The sequence below is a fragment of the Rhea americana genome, unplaced genomic scaffold (genome assembly GCF_003343005.1).
Source record: "Rhea americana isolate MKP2758 unplaced genomic scaffold, rheAme1 scaffold_109, whole genome shotgun sequence".
Taxonomy (NCBI): domain Eukaryota; kingdom Metazoa; phylum Chordata; class Aves; order Rheiformes; family Rheidae; genus Rhea; species Rhea americana.
In genome coordinates, this window is record NW_028185139.1 from 2,005,434 (window position 1) to 2,027,766 (window position 22,333).

The window sequence follows — 22,333 nt, forward strand, 5'->3', positions numbered from 1 at the left end:
TCTTACGAATGCTGGTTAAAGGTATATCCATAGTATTAACAGTCGCATTTTTTACAGTTGCTAATCAAATATATAAAAAATATTTTTATCCACCCCTGTAGTCGTAAGGATATCTGTTCTGTACAGTAGGTGTGAAATGTRCTTTATTATTATTCATTTATTATTTATTATTCATTTATCATAATACATAACACCATAAGCAAAGTATTATTCTGGTTTCTATCAAAAGCTAGTGAACATAATTCTAGCAAATATATTTGTTGTTCTAAAAAACACATCTGTGTGGGAATTCTTTCTTTGTAATTATTTTTGTGTTAACAGCATGAAATAGAGTAGCTGTTAGCAATTTGAAAAATAAAGATTTAAGCATGTTTTTTGAACATTTCAAGTGTAACTTAACYGATAGCTCAAATGAAAATTTCCTGTTATTTTTTATGATGTTTGAAAAAAAAAAAAAGCAAAATTTCTGCAACTTCCTCTGCTGAGATTTCTTTCTCTGCAGATTGTTGCAAAAGGCTAGTTTATAATAGAGTGATGAAACTGAAACATTTTCTTGTAGAAATATCATGCCAAATACGTATCTTGGGAGGAGTTTGGACAATCAGGAATCATAGAACATGAAATTCCCAATTATGGGTTWTGCTTGTTGGTGGCCTCATACTTAAGGAGCTTTAAGACTGCCAGCAACTGCTGTTACGAGGTGTGTTGCTTTCTCTGCTGAGGTGCTGTATAACTCTAAGCTTTGTAATGTCCTTGGTGGTTTGAGGGTGAGGGAACCATGCTATGGAAGCATGCTTCTCTTTTTTTTTTTTTTCCTGCAAAAGACATAGTTGACAAAAGAATGAAGTGATCCCAAAGTTTCATAGAATGTATTTTGTCTATATTAAGTAAGAATTTGATGAGACCACCCTTTTAAGTTTTCAGAAATTTGTATCTGGTGGTAGACAGAGTTGAACGTGCCTCTTCATTATTTGTAAGTTAAAAAGCAACTGAAAAAATGACACAACATGTTGATAATATACCAGGATTTGTCTCAGTCCTGCCTGTGCTTCTCCTTACAAGGACATTGGGACTCACTGTCCTCAGTTGTTTAATTTCTTAAAATCTTATCTATAAAGTTTGAAAGTACAGGTGTTCTTTTTGCAACTTCTTTAAAAGTCAACCTTACTCTAAACAGATGTTTCAAATAATTTATTTATCATAAAATATAAATGTCTATAGTATAGACATACAATAAAATATAATCAAACAATGAAATGTCTGATTTCAGATACTTCTGCTTAAAACATTTAACCAACAATCTTGCATTTATTGCTTATATATTCTTCTAATATTTATTTAAAATGTTAATTTGAAGTTTATAACTGGACCTGATTTATAACAGAAGCAGGGAGTAGCAAATGGCTTCACTTCAACACATTCTGTACAAAAGCTGACAAAGTCCAGTGGCGTAGGTGAACTGCAGATTACCGAACAGAAAAGATCTGAATTTCACTCAATACAGCACAATAAAAATCAAAACTGTTTAGTTGCACTTTGTTAAAACTAGGAGTTGGTAAAACACGTAATTGCTTACACCACTCCACAGGAAATGTTTAGACCAAAGTCCTGAAGACTTTGAAAATGAATATAGACAGCGAAGCCGGTAATGATTTTTCTGCTATGGAAGTGTATGAATGTGAAACATCTGATGAACAGCTGGTTAAGTGTAAATAAAAGACTTCTTTTGCAGTTTAGTGTCAAATCTGTGCAAGGCTGGATCCGTCCTTTCAAACAAATGAGAAAAAAAAAGTATGGGAATGGGAAATGAACAATTCATTGTGCTCCCACGCTCTAGAGGACTCTGAATCGTGGGAGCAGTTTAACTTGGAAGAGATGTAGAGCAAAAATTGTTCTTTACGTGTAGGTGTAGCTCCTCCGGAACAAGGCTAAACGTTGAGGCAAGTACTTGCCTTAACGTTTGTGAAATCCGTGTGCTGTGTCCCTGCTCTGAGGCTGAAGCTGAGCCGTGGGGCTCAGGTACGGCGGCTCGCGCAGAATTCGATCGGATCGGTGGATGTGGCGTTGCCATGAGGATACGTCTGCTTGTTTTTAAGAGACGATTATTATAGATTAATAAGGAACAAAATACGTAAACACAAACTTGATAATACTTTCCACATGTCAGATAACAGTAACAGAGGGAAATGTGTTTCTAAAACAAATTTGTTTTGTAAAACGCAATCTTTGTTACTAGGGAGGGGTGAGGACTAAGACTGAAAGCTTGGAGGTTTTTTTTCCTCTTCCTTCTCTCCGATGCAGACCAACAGTCAGTGCTAATATTATTAGCTAATGCCATAGTTTGTCAGGTTTGGCTTTTTTGATGCCAAATTCTTCCATATTATGTAAATAGGGAGGAACAATGAATTTCCTGAGACTTAAACCGGCATTATTAATAGCCCAGATTTTTGTAGTTTTATCATTAGCAAGCTGTTAGCTCAAAGTTTTGTCTGGCAATTATATTTTATTACAGTAAAAAAAGTACAACTAGAAGATATATTTTAATTTTTGCTGAATTCTTAATTATATAGCAAGATCACTTTTAGGAAGACAGCAAGCAAAAATGATGCAGGAGAAGAGAAGCCAAATTATTTTCTCCTTCTAATGAGAAACCATTATGATGTTAGTATACATAGCAAAATTTCAGGTACACCTTTTGCTTTCGGTYTGAATGTAATTAAATATAATGTATATGAAAAAATACCAGTACTTAACAGTGTTATCTTGTATAGAAGTCTGTGCTACTCTTTCTTCTCGATGACATGGCTATAACAAAAGGATTTTTAGAACAAATTTAATGAAATATGTTCCTAAACTTTGAATTCATGAGGTTTTGAGAATACTCAAATTAGATCCTGTGTGTGTTGCATGGATTTAGTTTAGAAATGAAGCATAGTATTTTTTTTTGTGTGTGCCTTTGTTTTGACAGTTTTAATAATGGATGCATGCTATTCAKCTGTGTAGTGTTCTGCTTAATGCAGAACTATTTGTTTACACTGCATTCTGTGTTAAAATATATTCTTTAGCATAACTGTAATTCCCGGTAATAAGTCTGCATAGTCAAAAAAATCTTTGTTTTAAAAAAAACATTTAAAATTTTGAATCCTTCTTTTATTTTTTTTTAATTGCTTTGATTGGGTGAATGAAAAGCTTTCACTTGTTTTAAAGAATGTGCCATTTAGCATGTATTTAATTTGGTTTAGAGTTTGGTTTATTTAATTTTGATTTTTAAGGGGAGAGAAACAGCCTCTCTGAATTTACTATAGTGACTGTAGTATTACTATTGTAAGCAACCGTTTTTTACTGCCACCATTTAGATGTTAATTCCCCACTACTAGTTACCCTAAGGCATGTTGTTTGTTTCTGTATGAGCCAAGTACTATGGTTATGTGTGATCCTTACAAAGTTGGTACAGTAGGGCCTGGTCTAGTTTGGGGCTCTGTGCATTATTACAAGAAGATTTTTWAAAAAAAAAACAAAAATAAGTTTAGCCAAACTTGCGTTATTCTCAAGGATGCTAGTCTGCTTTGCTTATCTGGTGTGTTTTATGATTACTAAAGATAAAAGTATACTTTTCCATGCTTTTATTATTCACACTGCTAAATTAATCCTGATTTTGAATTTCTTAGTTGAAATTACATTAGAGTGACCGTTAGTTTCAGGAGAGGCTGAATTAGTCTTCTAGGTATTTAGTCTGTAGCACAGAATTCGAAGCCTTTGGGTTTTGCAAGTGAAGCTTCCACATAATGTAGTCATTAACTTGATTCAGCACACACTTGCGTATACATTTAAGGCAATATGACCAAGAGTGTGTTTGAAGTACAAAATTCTATAAATACTTGCAGAATTTGGATTTTCATGGTCTTAGTTCTGCATGTAGTACACCTTTTAGCATGAGTGTAYGTCTCTTAGGTAGTACATCTCTTGGGATGAAATTAAAAGCTTAAGAATTTCTCTTTCATGCTTTAAAAATTATTTTTAAAACTTTTTTTTTTAAAAAAAGCTCGTACAGTACATAATCTGACTGATTGCTTTTCTCATTCTGAATTTGACTGAAAAGAATTCATGTTTTGTTTTATTTTTCTCTTTTAAACCTGAAAAATAGATTAATAATGTTTCTGGACATAGACTGGCCAGGAAAAACACAAGGTCAAAGTTATCATATCAGAGTAGTATAGCAGAATGCCAGCCTAATGGAAACARTTATAGATTATGGCAGGCTATTCTAGAAAGAAGTATGTAGTGTTTCTTCCTTTTTTCTTTTTTTCCCCCTCCTCTACTATGTGTAGGATAGGAATATTGCATAGAAGAATGTGTTAAAACTCTGCCTAAGAATTCAAGTTAATTTATTGCAAAGAAATTCCTCTAAAAATTAAAAGAATCTAATAAAAATGTAACAGTAAATGTTTTGCCGCTCTTCACACAAGAAGTATACAGCTATGTCTTTTCTTGAAGCTTAAATAGAGATAGAATAGCATATGCTTTTCAGGTTACTGAAAATTTGGTCAGTTGTTGGTGAGACATAGCGGACCAAAATATTAGAGAAATTAAGAGATTTGGGATTGGTTTATTTACAGACTTTCCTTTCATGCCCTCTTTCCTGAGTGTGGAAGGAAGAAAACCTCTTAAAAAAAAAAAAAAAATAAGGCCACGTAAGCATTTCTGGAACCAGAAATTAATGGCATGAAGTCTGTAATCCAGTAGTTACTCTTTGTTTTCTCTGCACATTACTACAGTCTTAGTGTTTGAGTATGGCCTAAAATGTGCTATCTGGTTCATTTGCTGTGTTATGAATTAGAATGTGTTTAACCATTCTAATTAAAGAGATTATTAGTATTTTTGTGAGCACAATAAAATGATCATTGACAAGCCCTAGAAAGAGGAGGAGAAATACTGCCTAGAAAAAAATYGTAACTTTTTTTTGTCTCTCTGCAGTGATTTTTTACCACAGCATAGCTCATAGCCTGGATAATTTATGCAATTCAATATAAGGTAAAGTTGACAGATCAAGTTTCGGTTAAGACGTTGTCTTTGAAGGACCTAAGTTTCTGAAATGGAGATTAAAGGATGTCTGCTACTAAGCGCTCCCCCCCCCCCCAAATTGCTTGTGGAAATCTGAACGCACGCTTAGCTGGTGTTTGGTTAAGGCAGTAAAAGCACAAAAGGTACATTTAACGTCTTGGAAAGGCTGAAGTAAGAGACTTAGATTTGAATGGTAAAACTTACCAACTTCCCAAGCCTGACACCTGTAACATATATTTTTCTATTTTATTATCTCGTGTGCTGTGATTAGCTGTATTCTAGGTTCACAGGGCTTTGGTTGCCGTAGATGAGTGGTAACTCAACAGGTGTGATCAGCACCTAGTAAGAGTTCTTGGGCAAAGCAAATAGCACTTAAATGATGATATCTCTRTTTATATTAGGTCAAATAATATTGTTTGTTAAGCATGCTAGATTTGTTTGGASTACAATATGGACTTCTGTTGTAATGACCACCTTGCTTTGCTTGTGAACATGACTGCTGTTACCTTCAGAGAGAACATGGTAATACTTGTAGTTTTTCTTACAGTAAGACTTCAAGTTAGTTTTATTGTTAGTTGTGACAATTTGTATTAAAGGAGTAGTTTGAGTCATGGGAATAGCTGTGGGCTAATCAAAGGAATCTTGGTGGACTGGGCTGTAGATATGCTTTAAACTTCTTGTAGCTAGAAATGCCTTTCACAGTGTCTGTGTTAGGTGTAGTGTATTAATTTATTTAAAAGAATAAAAAAGAAATATATGAAATGCTTGTAATTGTATTTCAGTTTTGTTACAAATGTGCAGCTAGAATCTACTTGGACTTAAGTGTAAGAACAGACTTAACTTTGTGGCTCAAGACATTTTAAGTCATATTTAAATCATACTATTCTTCTTATATTTAAAACTATAGGAATCTGATTTCAGATTACAAACAAGAAAAAGAATGCTTCAGCTTGATTCAACAGCTTTAAAACTTTTCCAGCTTCTGACAGATTGTATTCTTAAATTAACAATAGAAAGCTACTTAGAAGTAGGATATCTTTGGTTTTTCCGTCAATATTCAGAAAACAGCAAGGAAGGCTATCATAGCAGTTTGTTCATTCTCTATACAAAGTGCTCTTTGGGAAAAATGAGCAAACTATTAAAGTGACCCAATTTTGCTTAATTTGTTTCATATGTGACCATCTTTATATTAATTATAATAGAGAAGAAACTAAATATTAAGAGCCCCTTGTTCTTTTTAACTTGACAGTCCTCTTTTCATGGTTATATCTTTCTTGATCCAATAACAAATGGTTATGCACTCACAAATTTAATTTCCAAATATTGTTATTAAATGTCACAGACTGCTGTSAACACAGCATGAAAAAAAGTATTTTATTTTCACTTGAACGGTCTATGCTAAAGCAAAATTTCACAAAAAATTCTAATTTGCATTAGACTGGTTTGCCTAAAGGATAATTTTGATACAGTGTATCTACTGTCTGTTTCAGAAGAKGGGTTTCACTGGTGTGTAGCCTGCTGAGGTTCACTAGGTCTCCTAGAGCAGTTTCAAATCGGAGTGCAATGGCTCCAGCTGGCCGGGTTTTGCCATTTCCTGCAGTGTGAGTGATATTTGATCTGGTATTAATGTGCTGGGAATTTATGAGTCATGCTAACATCCAGACAGTTCCGAGTTTCGAGTTTGAGATATTCGGATATCTGTTTTCCACAGAAATAAAGCACAGAAGGTTCACATCATGTGATTCTAAAATTTTCCAATTCAGAATTTTGTGTTACTTCTCCAGAAAAGATGTGAAGATGATCACAACATGTCACTTGCTATGTTTAAATATTTTTATGTTTAAATACTTTTCCTGCTTTAGTCTGGTGTTTTCCTTTCTATTTTGAGTAAAATAATGAATATTCAAGTTTCCATTTTAAAGCTGTCTTGGCAATTTTCAGTGTTATCTTTGCCAGTCATATAAGGAAAGTCTAAATTTTCATGAACCATGAGATCTCTTTAGAAAATTACTTACTAGAAACAATAGGGAAATAAAGCTGACATTTCTGTAAAACCACTAGGTGATCTGACAGTCTTTTCAACCCTTACTGACAAAGAGAAGGATAGGAAAGTCAAATAAGAAAAAGAATTCCCCCCAAACTATTCCTTTCTTCAAATGATTCTCCTCAATAATTTTGCCCAGGTTCGCCTTTTCTAGCCAATGAAGATGGTGTGCTCGGAGGTGTGATCGTTCTTCGGTCTTGCAGATGTGCAGCAGAGCCTGACTCCTCACAAGAAAAGCCAACTTTACTAGGTAAGGATTTTKAATGTATTTTTGTTTTAGGCTAAATGCTAGCTCAAAGCAGAAGATGAAATAAAAAATAGATGTATGTKTTTACCATTGTTTAAAAGCCACAGAGAGAATAAAAATAAATTTAAAACATTTGAAATAATAAAACTTTAGAAAGTGAAATAGTAGTTTTAGCCTTGTTTGTTAAAACTGTGGAAAGACCATTCCTTCTAAGTTGCTGTTTCTGAGCAGAAATGTGATTTTGAGGGATGTGTGGAGTCTTTCTGAAAACACGATGTAGAAGTAATGGTTGTTTGGTAGGGGGATATGGGAGGGGTTTTGTTCTTCATACAAAGGATCACATTTTTGGCTGAGAAAAATTCGTATGACTGTTTACTGCTTTTCAGTGGCCTATGTGTCAAAAATGCTGTCTAAATTTTTTTATTCCTCATTGCTGAGGGACAAAATGTGAATATTTGGTAGATAGGCTTGAAATTTGGAAGGAAAGTTGTTTTATGGTTAGAAGTTTTTTGTTATACCCAGGAAAATCTGTTCAGATAAGCCGCAAATTTTATTCGCGTATGTACACAACCAGAGTACTTCTTTATATTGAGACTACCAAAAAACCCGATTTTCGACTCTATAGCTATCTGGTTTAAAAGGGTATGAGATTTACAGCCTTTCAGCACTGTCTGTGTCCTAGGAAAAATAGGTAGTCATCAGCCTCACTGATTTACAGCAGAACAAGCATGTTGTAGTAAACTGGCACGTGTTTTTTCTTAGTTAAYGAACAGCGAGGAAACTGAGCTCTGTAGGCTGCTAGCAGAGGTGGGTGGAAATACAGTCCTCCCCTTTCAAGGCAGGGAATGAGAACTGGGGACATGTGAATTATTTTGGCATTCCACTTGTACCACGGCTTTTACCGAGGGGTTTCTCAAATGTGGGCACACGTGTCTGGTCAGTGCTCTCTGCTTATCTATTGGGTCACATGGAACTGTGAATTATATATGTAATTCTMTGTGCTGCCAGTTAGAAATGTTGTCCTTTTGCATAAACCTCTGTTCTGTTATTGTTTCCTCTAGTGTTTCATGAATAGCTGCCAACAGCGTTGCAGATTTGACGTATGAATTTTCAGTTTAAGGTGTTGTAGGTTTTATATCTTTTTCAGATCTGACGTGACAAATTTGATTGCCTAATCTGACCGTGTATTAAGGCAGGTTGTAGAATCTCACCTGGTAATTTTTGAATTGGATAATTTCTTTTAAATTTAGGAGCTATTGTTTAGAAAGTTATCTCGTCTTTTCTTAATTCATTAATGCTTTTGTCCCAGTAAATCCTAGCACTGCGTCATCCGAGTTTGCCTGCTCACAGGCAGCCTGCAGTAGTGAGTGCTGAAGATGAGCCAGTAGATACATTCTTAGTGATTGGTTAACCCACACAAACTCCAGTATTTATTCCTGTCTTCCTTAATCAGGAGGTTAGGGTCAAATTATTGCAGTTGCACACAATAAGGTATATGTTATCTTTTGGGTTTTTTTTCCCATATTACACCTTACTGACTTACATTTTCTTTAAATTTCGTGTACAATTCTGTGTTTGTCAACTTGAGTCTAATTCCTCCYGTCATGTGATCTACTCTAGCCAATAATTTTGCTCAGTATGGTTAGTAAAATTAATGYTTCTATACSTGGCAATCCAATTTATGTGGGCTTTATGCTTTTGATCAATATYTGTTCCGTAATGTTTTCATATAGCATGAAACATGCTGATAAAGACCTGAAAAAATCAGCATTCACTAATGTTTCCCACAAGTGAAACAGTGGACTTAAGACMTAGACTGTGACTGTACTAGCTGTCTGAAGGATAATACTTTTTATTAATAAAATTCTCTTAACAGCATCTGGGGCTAACACAGTTGAAGAGAAAATTCTGTTGTGGTTAGGGAAAAATAAATATGTGTTGATACCATTCCTCCTTCTTGGTGCTATGGCAGTTTGCACCCCCCCCCCTCTTTTTTTGGTAGCATCTGTATGATCAAATTTTCAGAATCAGTTTTATTTGTTGATTGAGCTTTATTCTCCTCAGGTATTCGTGTCTGTTAGGCTAGATCCTGTTTCTGTCTTGTGAATATCATTTGAAGTACAATGAAATGAAATACAAAAAATCGTGAGAAAAATCTGTCATTCARTGGTGCTAAAATGTTTGTGAGTACTGAAAGTCAAATTCCTTAGGAAATGATGTGAGTAGTAGAAGAAAAGATGTAGATAAGTGCTCTTAAATATTACAAGATCAGTTTTTAGCTACCTTTTGAACATTTTTATAATTAAACTATTTTTATTACTGTTCATTAAGCTATTTTAATTATTTTTTTCTGTCATAAACATGAATTACAAATTACTTGAAAGATAAAATTCTTAAAACAGAACTCTAGAAATGCACTATTGTCTTTTGTGGGAAGYGGAGTCGGGGGCATGTTTTGGGGGTTTTGTTTGTTTGCTTGTTTTAAGTACTCTGCCTAAATAAAATGTAAACTAGTATAAACTACCCATTAYTTTTTTAATGCAAGTGTTTATACTAGGAAGAACTACATTTAAATATTCATAGTGTTTCAAGTCTTGCTCCACAAATAGTTCCTGTGCAAGCTGTTGGGAGTGATGTGAATTCTAAAATGAGATTACCAAGATCTTCCCTAAAGTGATAGTCAGCCCTGGATAGGATAAGAATAGTTATCTTGAAACGATRAAGTGTCAGGAGCAGTTTTCATGCTGCACTACTTAGATTTGTAACTGAGCGTAATAACTCATTAAAGTCTTACTACAGAATTTGAATCCCCTGTGGTGTGTTGTGAGTGGATCYCCGGTTCCCTTCCAGCCTTCTATAGCTACTGCATATTTGGTTGAGCCAAGCTGTAGAAGAAAGGTATTTTTTTAAAAAAATTCGCCCAAAGGTGCCTTTCTTTTTATACTAGAGCAATACATCCTCTTTGTAGTGTTTTGTTTATATGGCTACAAAGAACCAGAGATTTGAGATGTGAATCCTTAACACTTCTATTGGTGATTCTAGGGTAATAGTGACAGATGACTTGGGGGTTTTGGAAGGCTTGAATGGGAAAAGGGTGTAGAAATAGCTTTTGTGTGTTACATTTTTTGGAGTTAGCAATCCAATAGCTTTTCTTTAAAAAAAAAAAAAAAAAAAAAGCTACAGGTGAGAAGATTTCATGCTGTTATTAATGTTTTTAATTAAAAAATAATATTTCTGAGGAAGTTGACTGCCTCTAGAAGCCTTTGACAATCATCTTAGTGTTTCTTTCAACTATTTGGAAGCCAACACTGTCTAATAAATGGTGCCGACTCCTGAGTCGGGAAACAGGGTTGCTCAGCAGAGAATGCTGCAAGTTTGATTTACTRTTTTCACATTCAGGAATGGAATAACTGTGATGTTATTGATGTAGGAGAGAGTATCCTGCAGCATAAATCCTATCTCTAGAGAGGAGTTAAGAAAATGAAAATGCAAGTTGGATTAAACAAGAGCAAAGAAGATCAGCTTAACTTTCAATGTCTTGTCTTTGGAAGTGAGAGTAATATCTAGTATTCATCTAATGCTTGACATTGGTGTAAGGAAACACTTTCCTGTTGAGAAGGTTCAGTATTGTTTCCTCAAACCCAACAAATAAAACCCCAATACATTGATTTGATGGAATATCATTGTTTGATTTTTCTAAGTAAAGACTGTTTTTTGTTGATTCTGGTTTTCTTTCCATGGAAGTAAGATTCTTACAGCATAGATATTTTTAAAGACATTTTTTATGTAGCTCAGAAATTTACTACCTTATAGCATATAATGAGTAAATGTACAACTTTACATATGTAGTGTTTGTGTAGTTTTGACTGAAGATAAGTTATGCAGTACTGAAGGAGTCTGGCTATATATAGAATAACTAACTGTCTGTATTGCAGGAATATATATATGTTAAATATTATATATATATTATTTATATATAAAATATATATAAAAATTTGATGAAATATCTTCAGAAAAATAATTATGTAATTTAGTTTCTTGTATTACTTTTAACAGCTAGCAATAATCATATTCCATGCTCTTCCTCTGCTTCCCAAAAGAAAGGGGGAGATTGCATCTGTTCCTGACATAATTTATTGTACTTTTGGGATCAGGACTTGCTCTGTGTTCTCCAGACATTTCTCTTGCTTATTGTGCAGGATTTTTCTAGATCCATCAGACAACTCTCCYGCTTGTTCTGGGATTATTTTGGTTTCATGGGATCTCTTTCCTGCCTACTCTGTGTCTTTGGGTCTTACCTTACAGATTTTATTACTTAGGCATGTTTTTCTGTGCCTCATTTGTGCAGCTATACCGCCAATCTCCCATTTGTGGTCACATATAACACACTTTGTTTAGCTGTGTGACAAATTGCTTGTGGCTGGTTGTGCTGTAGGTAGTGTTACAATGTGACAGAAGGCTTATACACAGTCGGTGGTTACGCTGTTGTAGTGTGCTTTTGTCTGGGTTCAAAGCAAGTAATGCTGATCGTATCCGCTTCTCCTTTACGGGTGGAACAGGTCTCCGCTTTAAATGTCTGCTCTACATTTTAACTATAATTGCAGTTTATAGATTTCTCATCTTGAAGGCTCAATATTACTGAAGTAACTTTCACTTTCTGAGTAATAATTTTACAATATGTGACTGCAAACAGAACAGGAAAAAATTATTGATTGATAGCTGTTTCTTTTTTAGATTAAATTATACTAATGAGTAATTCTTCTTAGGTCTTGTGAGATCTTGTTGTGTTTGTTTTTTTTTTCTTTTCTTTCCCGGACTATATTTTAAGCTAAGTTTAATTGTTCCTCAAGATTCCAATCTTGTTAAACTGCATCTTATTCTGGAAACAAATTCATTTATTTGTGACTTGTTGCATTTTTCTTTCTAGTGGAATTTCTGTGGAGCCATACAACTGAGAGCATGTGTGTAGGATATATGTCTGCACAGGATGGCAAAGCTAAGGTAAGCCCTGGATAGGTTGGAATACATGAGAATTAGTGCAGAAGCTAAGGGTAATTTATAGAGTGTAATATATATTGTATGCCTATTTTTAAGWGAAGGGAGAAAGTGCATAAGCCATTAAATGGATAGAGCATTTCTAATGCCTTGTCCATTTTTTCAATTGTAGCAGTTAATAAACCTACACTAATATACATAATACATCAGGAAAACATGCCACACACTAATGTACTTCCATTGCCTTCCCTGACAGTTACTGTATTTGAATAAATTTGTCCAGCTTGATTCAGTTATGTTGACCATTTAGAGTGATGCAGTATTTCTCTGTGGATATATCTTCTTTTGGCTAAAGCAGTTGCATTAGCAAGGAAGAAAGGMGTGGATATAAAATAAAAACTTCGGGCTAGTTCCTAAAACAGCATCTATCATAAGCAGATCGGATATTGACATCCATGTTTTCATTTTCTTGGGGTTTAATTAAAATTGTATTGGGAATGAGAGAAATAATRTAATGTTAAAATTGAGTTTAGCAGTGGAAACCAGAAAAAAACCTTAACATGAAATAGTGATGAGTAACCAAAAGGAAGAGAGGAACCGCCTGTTCTCAGGAGTATAGTACTGAAGGTGGTGTGATTCAGCAACTGTTGCATTCAGGGRAGGTATTTGGGCAATAAGATCATGGGAGAAGCTGAAATGCAAGCAGAGAATAACTTCTGTAGATGTTTATAAATGTACAGCTGTGTATATTCAGGACAAAGTGAATAGTCACAACTTGTTGCAGAAAGTGACAAAAAATGGAAAATGAACTAATTAAGAGGAAGATTCACTGATATCGTTAAAATAATGGGAAGGAAGGATTTACGGGAATACTCTGCATGAACTACAGGAGGAGATGACAACCAAGGAGATCCTGGCAGATAAGAGGAAGACTTCCAGTGTTTTGATGGCAGAGTTTATAGAAGGGTGAATTTTAAACCCTGAAAAGAGAAAGAATTTTTGTGAGGATCCTGATTTACTGACTGCCTACAGAAATGGCTGCTTGTGTCTCAACGGCGAAAGAAGTTTCAGTCATTAGCAGTGGGAGGGGTGGAGGACTGGAAAAGAGAAGGATTTGGGTTTGTTTTGCTTTGTTGTTTTTGCTGGATTTCATTAGAGACACAAATATAAAAGAGGGTGTGTATGAGATAAGTGAAAGAATGTACAGAAGAAAGAAATCAACATCAGATAATTTTACACACCAAAACCAGAATAACATGCTGGCCAAGCACTGGGAACTGCTGAGTTCATCTGAGGAGTGAATATGGATAGAAGGAAAGACAAGAATGCCTCAGAAGGAAAAGGAGGATAGAAAGCAGCTGGCGAAAGAAGTGCTAGTAGAGGTATTAGTGATGTACTCTTTCCTGACATATAGAGAGTTCTTTCTAGTTAATTGTTTGTGGAATAAGGTGTGTTATTACTTGGATTTTTTTTAATATTTATTTTAGATTTTATTAGAAAAGGGTCCAAACTAAAAGCTCGGGTTGAACTCAGTGAAACTATAGCAAGCTCAGCTGCAGATGTTCTGGTCTTAATTAATCAACTTAAAATTCATTATATTATCTTTACAGTGAAATAGGGAGAATTATTAGGATGTGAAATGTTAAATGATTATTATGTGTACACCTGCATCTGGCTTATATGGTAAGGCTCAAAAGCTGTTTCTGAGGAAATATTATTGTTTTTCTCCTGATAGTGTCTCTCTAATTAGTAAATATGAAATCTGTCTGGTAATGACTACTAGCATGACAGTGCCGTGCCCAGAGATGTTTTCCTACTCACAGTTGCAACATTTGACATCTGGTGTACATTGTTTTCATACTGCTGGTAAATACTTCAGCTGGTAATTTTGATTGTGCTGACAGAAACAGCTGCTCTGCTTGGTTCACTTTTAAATTATGTTTTTGACCTTCATTGAAGAGTTAATCCCCCTCCCTTTCTTCCTCCTTTGAGTCTGTGGCCACAAATGCTTTCCAGAGAAAAACCACAAATGCTGCTGACTTCTATTGATCAAAAAGTCTTCTGTCATAAAAGCTGGAATTTTATTCTGTTACAACTAGTGCTCAGTTATAGATGGAAAACTGAGCTTGAAATAGAACACAATGTATTTCAAGCAAAAAAAAATGAAAAAAGAAGAACAATCCTCAGAATAACAGTTTTGGTGCAGTTAAATTTGAGTACTTACCATGAAAGAATAATTGTGTAAGGATTCATAAAATACAAAATATCACTTGTATATGGGTGCCATATATAGCAAACTTATGGTCAGGCAACTTATAGGGAAGCATCTTGTTTTTCTGTTCCTTCTGCATTSGTAAAGAGTTTCAGTTTTTTTTCTTCCACCAGTTCAGGGCTCAAGTTTTATTCTTAAACCAGGGGATGGTCACAGTGGCTGGTTTTGAGCTGGTTAGTATTAATAAAGAAGAAAATAGTGGATATATTTGCAGCAATATTTTTAGAGTGAGAAGCTTTTGAAGTGTGTAGTATTGTGAATTAGACCGTTCTAATATTTGAGCCATAATTATGAAAAGAGATGCACACTACGTGCAAAATGGTCCTGCTTTGTAATCTTAGTGCRATTCTTTGTGTTTTGGAAGTTAATTCATTTTCAAACTAGGACATAGTCAGTGGTGGTCCCGAATCCCACACTAAGATTGTGGCGATATTGGAGGCCTTTCTTCCAAGGCACTTAGACTCATATAAGCTGGATACCAGCTTGCCTAGAAAAACTGCATGCTTGAGAGGTGGAAACATACTCAACTAATTAACTGTCAGCAACTCATTGAAAAAAAAAAAAGAAAAAAAAGAAAAGGGAAACAGGAAAGTGGGACCAGAGACTTGAAGTGGTATGTACATCCTGTCCTATGGTGCTTCTAGCTTTTTGTACTGTGAGCTCTCCAAGTACTGATCTGGCACAAGCCTTGCAATGAGGGCTTATTTCATACGGATTTAGGAGACGCTGCGAGAAGACTGAGTTCTACGGGCTGCCGTTTCACCTACGAATGGGGCGGCCTGAGAGCGCACTTGCCAGCCTAAATGCAGAAAATGGCTGAGCCAGCAAGAGGCGGAGGACAGTTTTGCATTGTGACTAGTAATTGTTTGGGTCAAGGTACGCTTTCCACAAAGGTGTCTGGTCTACGTTGCTTCCACATCAGGCCTGTTCCAYAGGGAGGTGAATGAACCTCCCAAGATCCCCTGAAGGATGCTCTTGCGTTACCTTCTGTATATGGTGCAGTTGTCACATAGTCTGACATACAAGCATTTCTAACCATTGGGGTAGTTGTTAAATATTCTAGTCTTCTGTGCAAGTTTCTGMCTACAGTTGTGAAAATCAATAGAAAATACTGCTCTTTGGACTTCCYCTGCACTTATCCTGCTCCTTTTGTACTGGTAACTACTGTGTCAGCAAAGGTTAAGTTTTCTWGATTGAAGGACTGGAAAGTTAAATGTCTTAATGAACTGAGGAAGTTTGTTTGTTCCTTTGTCTCACTGTGATGTTGACTCATGAATTACGTGATATAAATTCAAGATCTTCGACAAGTTCTTAGCCCTTTTAGATCTCCTGCCCAAATTTTCTTCCTTTTCTGAGATACAGAATAGCCTTCCAGATGTTGTTTATGAATCCATAACAGATTGAGCAGCTGATCTTAGCTAAGATCATCAAGTAAGAAGGTCACTCTGTTACCAGAGGTCAGGCCTGTTTAAGAATATTTTGACAACTTTCAATAATCAGTTCCAATTTTCCTAAACTATCTGCCTGAGCTGAAGGAGCCCAGGTTTCCTAGCTATGTTAAGATCTTCTGAATGTCCATCATGGTTCATATGGTGTCTTCATTTTCTCTGGACACAGCAGAGCCTCCTGTTGTGGCTAGGTCATGCCTTGAGAGCTTAAGTAATTTTGTTGTTGCCACTGGGAAAACATCTCTGGCCTRATGACTGTGGTGTTGCTTCCTGGAGCTCCATCTGTACCTTCACTGGTGATGTACAGTGTTTGGTAGAGCATTTGGTAGAGCAGTCTCACAGTGTCAATTTGCATGAGGGGCTTTGAGACTTTCTGCCACATAATTTGGGAGGGGGAAAGCTGACTCCTTGAGTTYAGCCATACTGTGAATTTTAGGTGTAAATGGAGAGCTGGAAGGAAAGGAGGTTAGCAGGTAGGTCACAAGTGACTCGACTCCTCTGAATTACACAGTGCTCACATCTCCGTGTTCCCTGTCTGCTTTTCCCCTCTGAGGCACTAAAAGGAGAAGTTCTTCGTTCTCAAGTGACAGTGCAGTGTGCACCTGCAGTGTGAGTGTACGTCCGAACGGCACCTCTTGAAAAGCCTGGCTAAGGGCAAAGGCAATCTTCCTTTGAGAAGTGCTGCTGTTGTGCATGTTTAGTGTTGTGTATCTGCATGATCGTTCAAGCTGGAGCCCTTTTAGCGCTAGCAGCACCTGCAGAGTATTTGCTCACTCATTGCCCCTGACGTTGTGCATGGAGTATAGGTTGGCAGGATGTGCCACGTAACTTCTTTTTTCCTGAATCTCCAGTTGCTGCTGTTACTTTAGTAACATAGAATTGGTGATGAGGAATAACATTTTTCCTTAAAAATAGATGTGTTTTCAGTGGTTTTTGAAGCCTGATCGCTTCCTTCCAAGAGGAAAAAAAAAAACAAAACTCAGTATTAACACTATGATTTTTAGTCCTGCATTATCTGTATGTATTTGAAATAWTTTTTCAGCACAGTATGATTCTTATGAAGGCAGTAGTTACACATTTACTGTGTAACTCCTGTTTAATTAGGGAACTATAATGGAGTTTCGTAGCCTAACTTGTGAGCATATACATGCTCTGGTTGTACCTGATTGCCTTGCATGTCTATTTTCCCAAAATAAAATAGTTAAATTATTACTAAGTTATGTTGACTAAGCCCAGTTTAGTCACTAATAGATTTCTGGATAGACAGTTCATGGTTCTTTCTTCTGCTGGCAATTTTCCTCCATTCAGTTTTTGATTAGGCTTTCAAATAAAACTTAATTCTTCATGCTTTTATAACCAGCTTCACTCTTCCATGTATTCCTCAGCAGATTTATTTATTTTATTTTAAAAATATGCTTTTGAGGAGGATGGGAAAAGACTGGTAGGGAGGAAACAKTCTGCTTGTCTGAGTTGTTCTTTTAGTGCTCTCAGTTAACTACTTGGACATTGCAGTTGTTCACACAGTTTCTGGTATTTTTTGATGTTGTCTTCCGTTGACGCTCTATTCTTATCATATGTAATATGAAGCTGAAACAAAATAAAGTTGAAAAAGCAAAATCTCCCCCCCTCTCTCCAAACAACACATGACCACCAACAACCGAGTCTGCAATACAGAAATGAAAGCCATTGGGAACCTGCAGGAAGTACCTGTACCTGTGGTACCTGAAGTAACTCACTGCAGGTGTGAGTTAGGGTCAGGACACGAATGTGAAGTATCAATTATGGTAACTTGTAGAAAATACTAAATTTAAAGTGGGGTTCTCAAGAAAATAATTTCATATTTGATATAATTTTTTTAACCCTGACGGAGTCCTTTTTGCCTTGCAACAAGGTTTTGCAAAATATTTAGCTGTTTAATTCCAATTTAAATTAATGCATGTTTGTTATCTTARTACGTTTATAAATCTGGCATAATTCTGTAGCGGTGTGTACTATATATTGAAGCAGTGCTTTAAAAAAAAGGTAACAGAATATTTACTAGATGCAAATTAGTGCTATTGCACCCACTGATCAACTCTTACATATCAAATATTGTACTAAATGTATTTATAACTTAAGCTGAAATTTTTTTTAAAAGTTTTCTGTTGTAAATAAAATTCACCATAATTAGCTGTCTTTTCCTTCAGTATTTACTACAATGAAAGATTGAAATTAGTTTCATAACAATTTTTATCCTGGAAACGATAATATTTTTTCATCAATTGTGATTTTTTTAAAAAAAGGCAGTTTCCAGATCCATATTGCATTTCTAAACTGTTTTAAACAGGAATGTTTAAATATGTGTGTTTAAAGCCTTGCTAACCCAAGGAAACYAAGGATTTGGTTGCCATTTTAAGTCTTTTTGGCATGCCCTATACTCTGTCCTTACAACATAAATTACTAAGCTTTATCATATGGCAGTTTTTTGCAAACTCAATATACCATTCTTTCCATTTTTTGATGAACCAAACTCTGGTTGCTTTGCAAGATCGGGAGAGCCGGTACTGGAACGTGTTTTGTTGCRTGTTGCTGTGTTTGCAAACATCCATCAATGACAACTGCAGTCTCTACACCGAGAGTCGTGATTGCAAACCGAAACTTCATCTTTCAAAACAAATCTCATTTTCCAGTTTTTAGAAATATAGTGGACAGTGAGACCATTTACAGTTCACTCTTTCTGTTGAGATGTTAAGTATTGTTATCAGAGAGATTTTAATCAACTTTACTAACTGGACAATATAGCAAAATTACTTTCCTCTATGTCTAAAGTGGTATTATGACAAACTGATTACAGTGGTCACTGTTGGGTTTTCTGGTAACAAGCTTCTGTATTTCACCTTGTGAGTAGAAAGGTTTGTGAAAATCCCTTGTCAAGAGAAGGGCAACCCCCCAGTGCTKGCTGGGTGAAGAAATACATCTTGGAAGGATCTTACTTCTAATTCTATTTTGAAAATTAGTGGAAAAACTTACTGAGTCGCTTTAGTTAACAGCAACACTAAGTCAAATAACTTATTCATTTCACACTACAGAGACGCTCTTTTAAGTTCGTAAGACAGGAAAAGAATATGTCACATACTTCTGCTTTTAATCTGCACTCTTGTCTGGAGATTAGGGAATAATTCAGAAATTCTTACTTGAAAAGAACTCTGCATACAGTAGAGTACCAGGTTCTCTCATAAAAGATACAGTATTTATACTACCTGGAAATAACCTTCAATGCTGAGATACCAGTTAAAATATTTGGCTCATAGATCTTCACAGAAATGAAGATGGGAAAACAAGTTCAAGTTCTGGGGCCGAGTTCTTATATAAACCCCAGTTCTGAAACTTTCCTCATATTTGACTATTGTCCCTTAGGACAGAGTGGACGAGGTTGCATATCTAGGTATATGAATGTAAATGCAAGTACCTGACTTAACATTTGCAACTCAGAGTAGTAAAAATCACATTTTAAAATATGTGGTAGTATTTTAGAATACCCCTACAGAAACCTGGAGTAAAGAGCTGAATATTGGTTGGTGCATCATTTTAGATGTTTCATTTTACATATGAATGATTTATTTGAAAATGCTTTAGTTTTTGACTTTCTTAAAAATTGTTTCTTTCTAATGCATTATACTATTGTTTTTAGGTACAGAAATAGTGTTTAGTAATTTATTTAACCCACAGAATGAATTTGAGCTTGGAAAACTGTTGGCTTCTTCAACAACTTGTACTGAAAATCCCTRTTCTCCCCACCTGGGAGCTGGATATGTTCCGTGTGCATGTCTGCCCTGTGCCAACACGGGCATTCAGTCTGGCACCCCTCTTTTTTTGAAAGTTCTTCCAAAAGTGAATTGCACGTAGGGTAAATTATTCTGATAGCAGCAGSCTGCTTCCAGTTGCCGCTATTTTGCGAGGCACCTTCTGCTGTCATATGGCATGTGCATGTTCAAGCTGTGATGGAGGAGAGCTTTCCAGGAGAGGGATCAGCAGAGGATGGCTGTTGCTGCCTGGAAAAGAGGTTGAGAGTAAGTGGACAGATGGTTCTCATGATGGGAGCGTGTACCCATCTATAAAGTTTGTACTCTTCTGAGTGATACCAAATTTCCAAAGATCATATGGGGATGGTGTTCTTTTTTTTTTTTTTTTTTCCCTTTAAGAAGTAAGGTTCTAGAAAGCAAATTTAATTAAGTACATGATGTCCTTGGTCTCTGTTTCATTATATTTCATCTCAGCAGTATAATGAACGGAAAAAGGTTGTTTTATAAATTATCCTGTCCAAGGGACATCTTGAGAATGTAATAATAAAAAGAAAAAAAAGAAAGAAAGAAAAAAAAGAAAAAAAGGGAAAGAAAACCCAAAACTCATGAAGTACTCCTTAGATTTGCTTAAGAACTAAATGTGCTGCCATCTGGTAGTTGTACTCTGTCCTTTTGGCAGTGGTTGATAGACTTCAATTTCCTCATGCAGCGCTGTCTTTTGGCTTAAACATGGTATTCATTGTACACAGTATTTATGCTTTTAATAAAAAAAAAAAATGAAGCTATCGTGACATACTAACATTCTTATATGAATAAAAGGAGGTGGCTAGCTCTTTACAGACATCTTTATTTTTTAAAAAAGAAAAGGAGTTCTTCATTCTTGATGTTAGTGTACCTCGAGGTTGTTTTGGAATCTTTATCAAAGAGACATGAAGTAAAGTAAGTCTTGACACAACTTGTAATATTAAAAAGAAGGTAATACTAAAAATGTGTAACTTAAAAGTGTATCAAATGTAGTTGGTGAAAAGATGAAATCATATGTTGTCCCTGTAGTAGTTAATACCTGTTCCAGGGCAGCGTGACCTATTTGTTTTGGACTTGCAGAGTGGTGGGAAACTTTCCAGGGCACATWGGAGTCTGAGATGTTTTGTGTTGCATGGGCAATGTCTGTAGCATTGGGTTGCTGTGTGGTTTTAATTCGGTGAGGGGGAAAGGAGGGTTGGGGAGTCTTTCTGATGGCAGGTACGTAGAGCAGGAACCAGTGGCTGAGGGGTGGTTAGCTTGACTGTGCTTTTAAGGAGAAAGGAAAAAAAAATCAAGTATTCCATGTAACATTTATCTTTCTCCTCTTGTAAAGTGGGCATGGGATTTCCCCTGATGTACAGGCAGAGATCTGGGGTAACTAGGTTCTTTCCTAGTCCATTCTGTCAGGACCGGTGCTTCTGCTGGCCCCTTACCAACCTCATTTTTTTTCAGGGACACTATTTATGACAGAATTGATAAGATTTATTTTTACGGATATCTGGACATTCATTCCCAAACTATCTTCACTTAGTATACAGCTTTCCCCAGAAGAACAAAATTTGCCCGAAGTATAAAGTTTGCCAAAAAGTTCCATGGAACTGAGTCAAGAATTAATTCAAGAAAATTTTTTCTTTTCCTGTTTTTGTGCTCCTAGGCACGATTTCCCCCATATGTGGGTCCATTCAGCTTGTGAAGCTGACAGACTAATATAATTCAATTAAAAGCCATCCAGTGTTGTTGTTTGTTTGTTTGTTTGTTTTTTATGTTTTTCATAATTTACTGAACATTCTAGACTTAATGTAAAATATGATGTTGGAATATAAAAATGTAACAAACTGTACAAATAAGTTCTGTGGTTGCATTTAAAAATGTCGTGTTCTTTGTTATTAATTGCTAGAATTCATTCTTGTGGCTAAGAATAAGGATGATATAAGAGTTCACTTGCGAATTTATATGAAGGCAGGACAATTTTATCTTTTCATCTTACCTGTTATATAACAGGCATTTATTGGTGAAAGTAATATCAAGTAGTCAATGTAGAACAGCAACAGTATTTGCTCCATGATACAAAGTATGCAGTATGCATACTTCTTCATCTGCGTATGTATAAATGTGTGTATGATATACGTAGATAAATAGATAGCCAAGTAAGCTGTGCTTAAATTACAAATATTTGACTATCTCCTTATCTCCTGCTTATATTATTATTTTTTTCCATTTCTTGCACAAGATCTTATTGGGRTATTATATTTAACTAATATTTAAAATAACAATTTTTAAGTTTAATGTGGATTCAATAACTGCTTCTATTTTGCTCCAGCAATTACTTCAGGATGTGCTAGGCATTTGAATTTGCTTGGTTATGGGATAAGCCAAACTTATGTAAAAAGTTAAAAAGTTAATTCATAACTTGGACCAGAAAACCAATTTGCACAAATCATGTCTGTTGTAGTTATAACA

General features: G+C 35.5%; 1 protein-coding gene across 1 annotated transcript in view; it reads left to right on the forward strand.

Moving 5' to 3' along the window:
* TASP1 (taspase 1) overlaps nt 1-22,333 on the forward strand; it is a 95,786-nt gene that overhangs the window by 69,702 nt on the left and 3,751 nt on the right. Inside the window, exons 12-13 of the mRNA XM_085311924.1 lie at nt 7,245-7,355; nt 12,280-12,353. Coding sequence (XP_085168050.1) covers nt 7,245-7,355; nt 12,280-12,353 — 185 coding nt within the window. The remainder of the gene's footprint in view (nt 1-7,244; nt 7,356-12,279; nt 12,354-22,333) is intronic.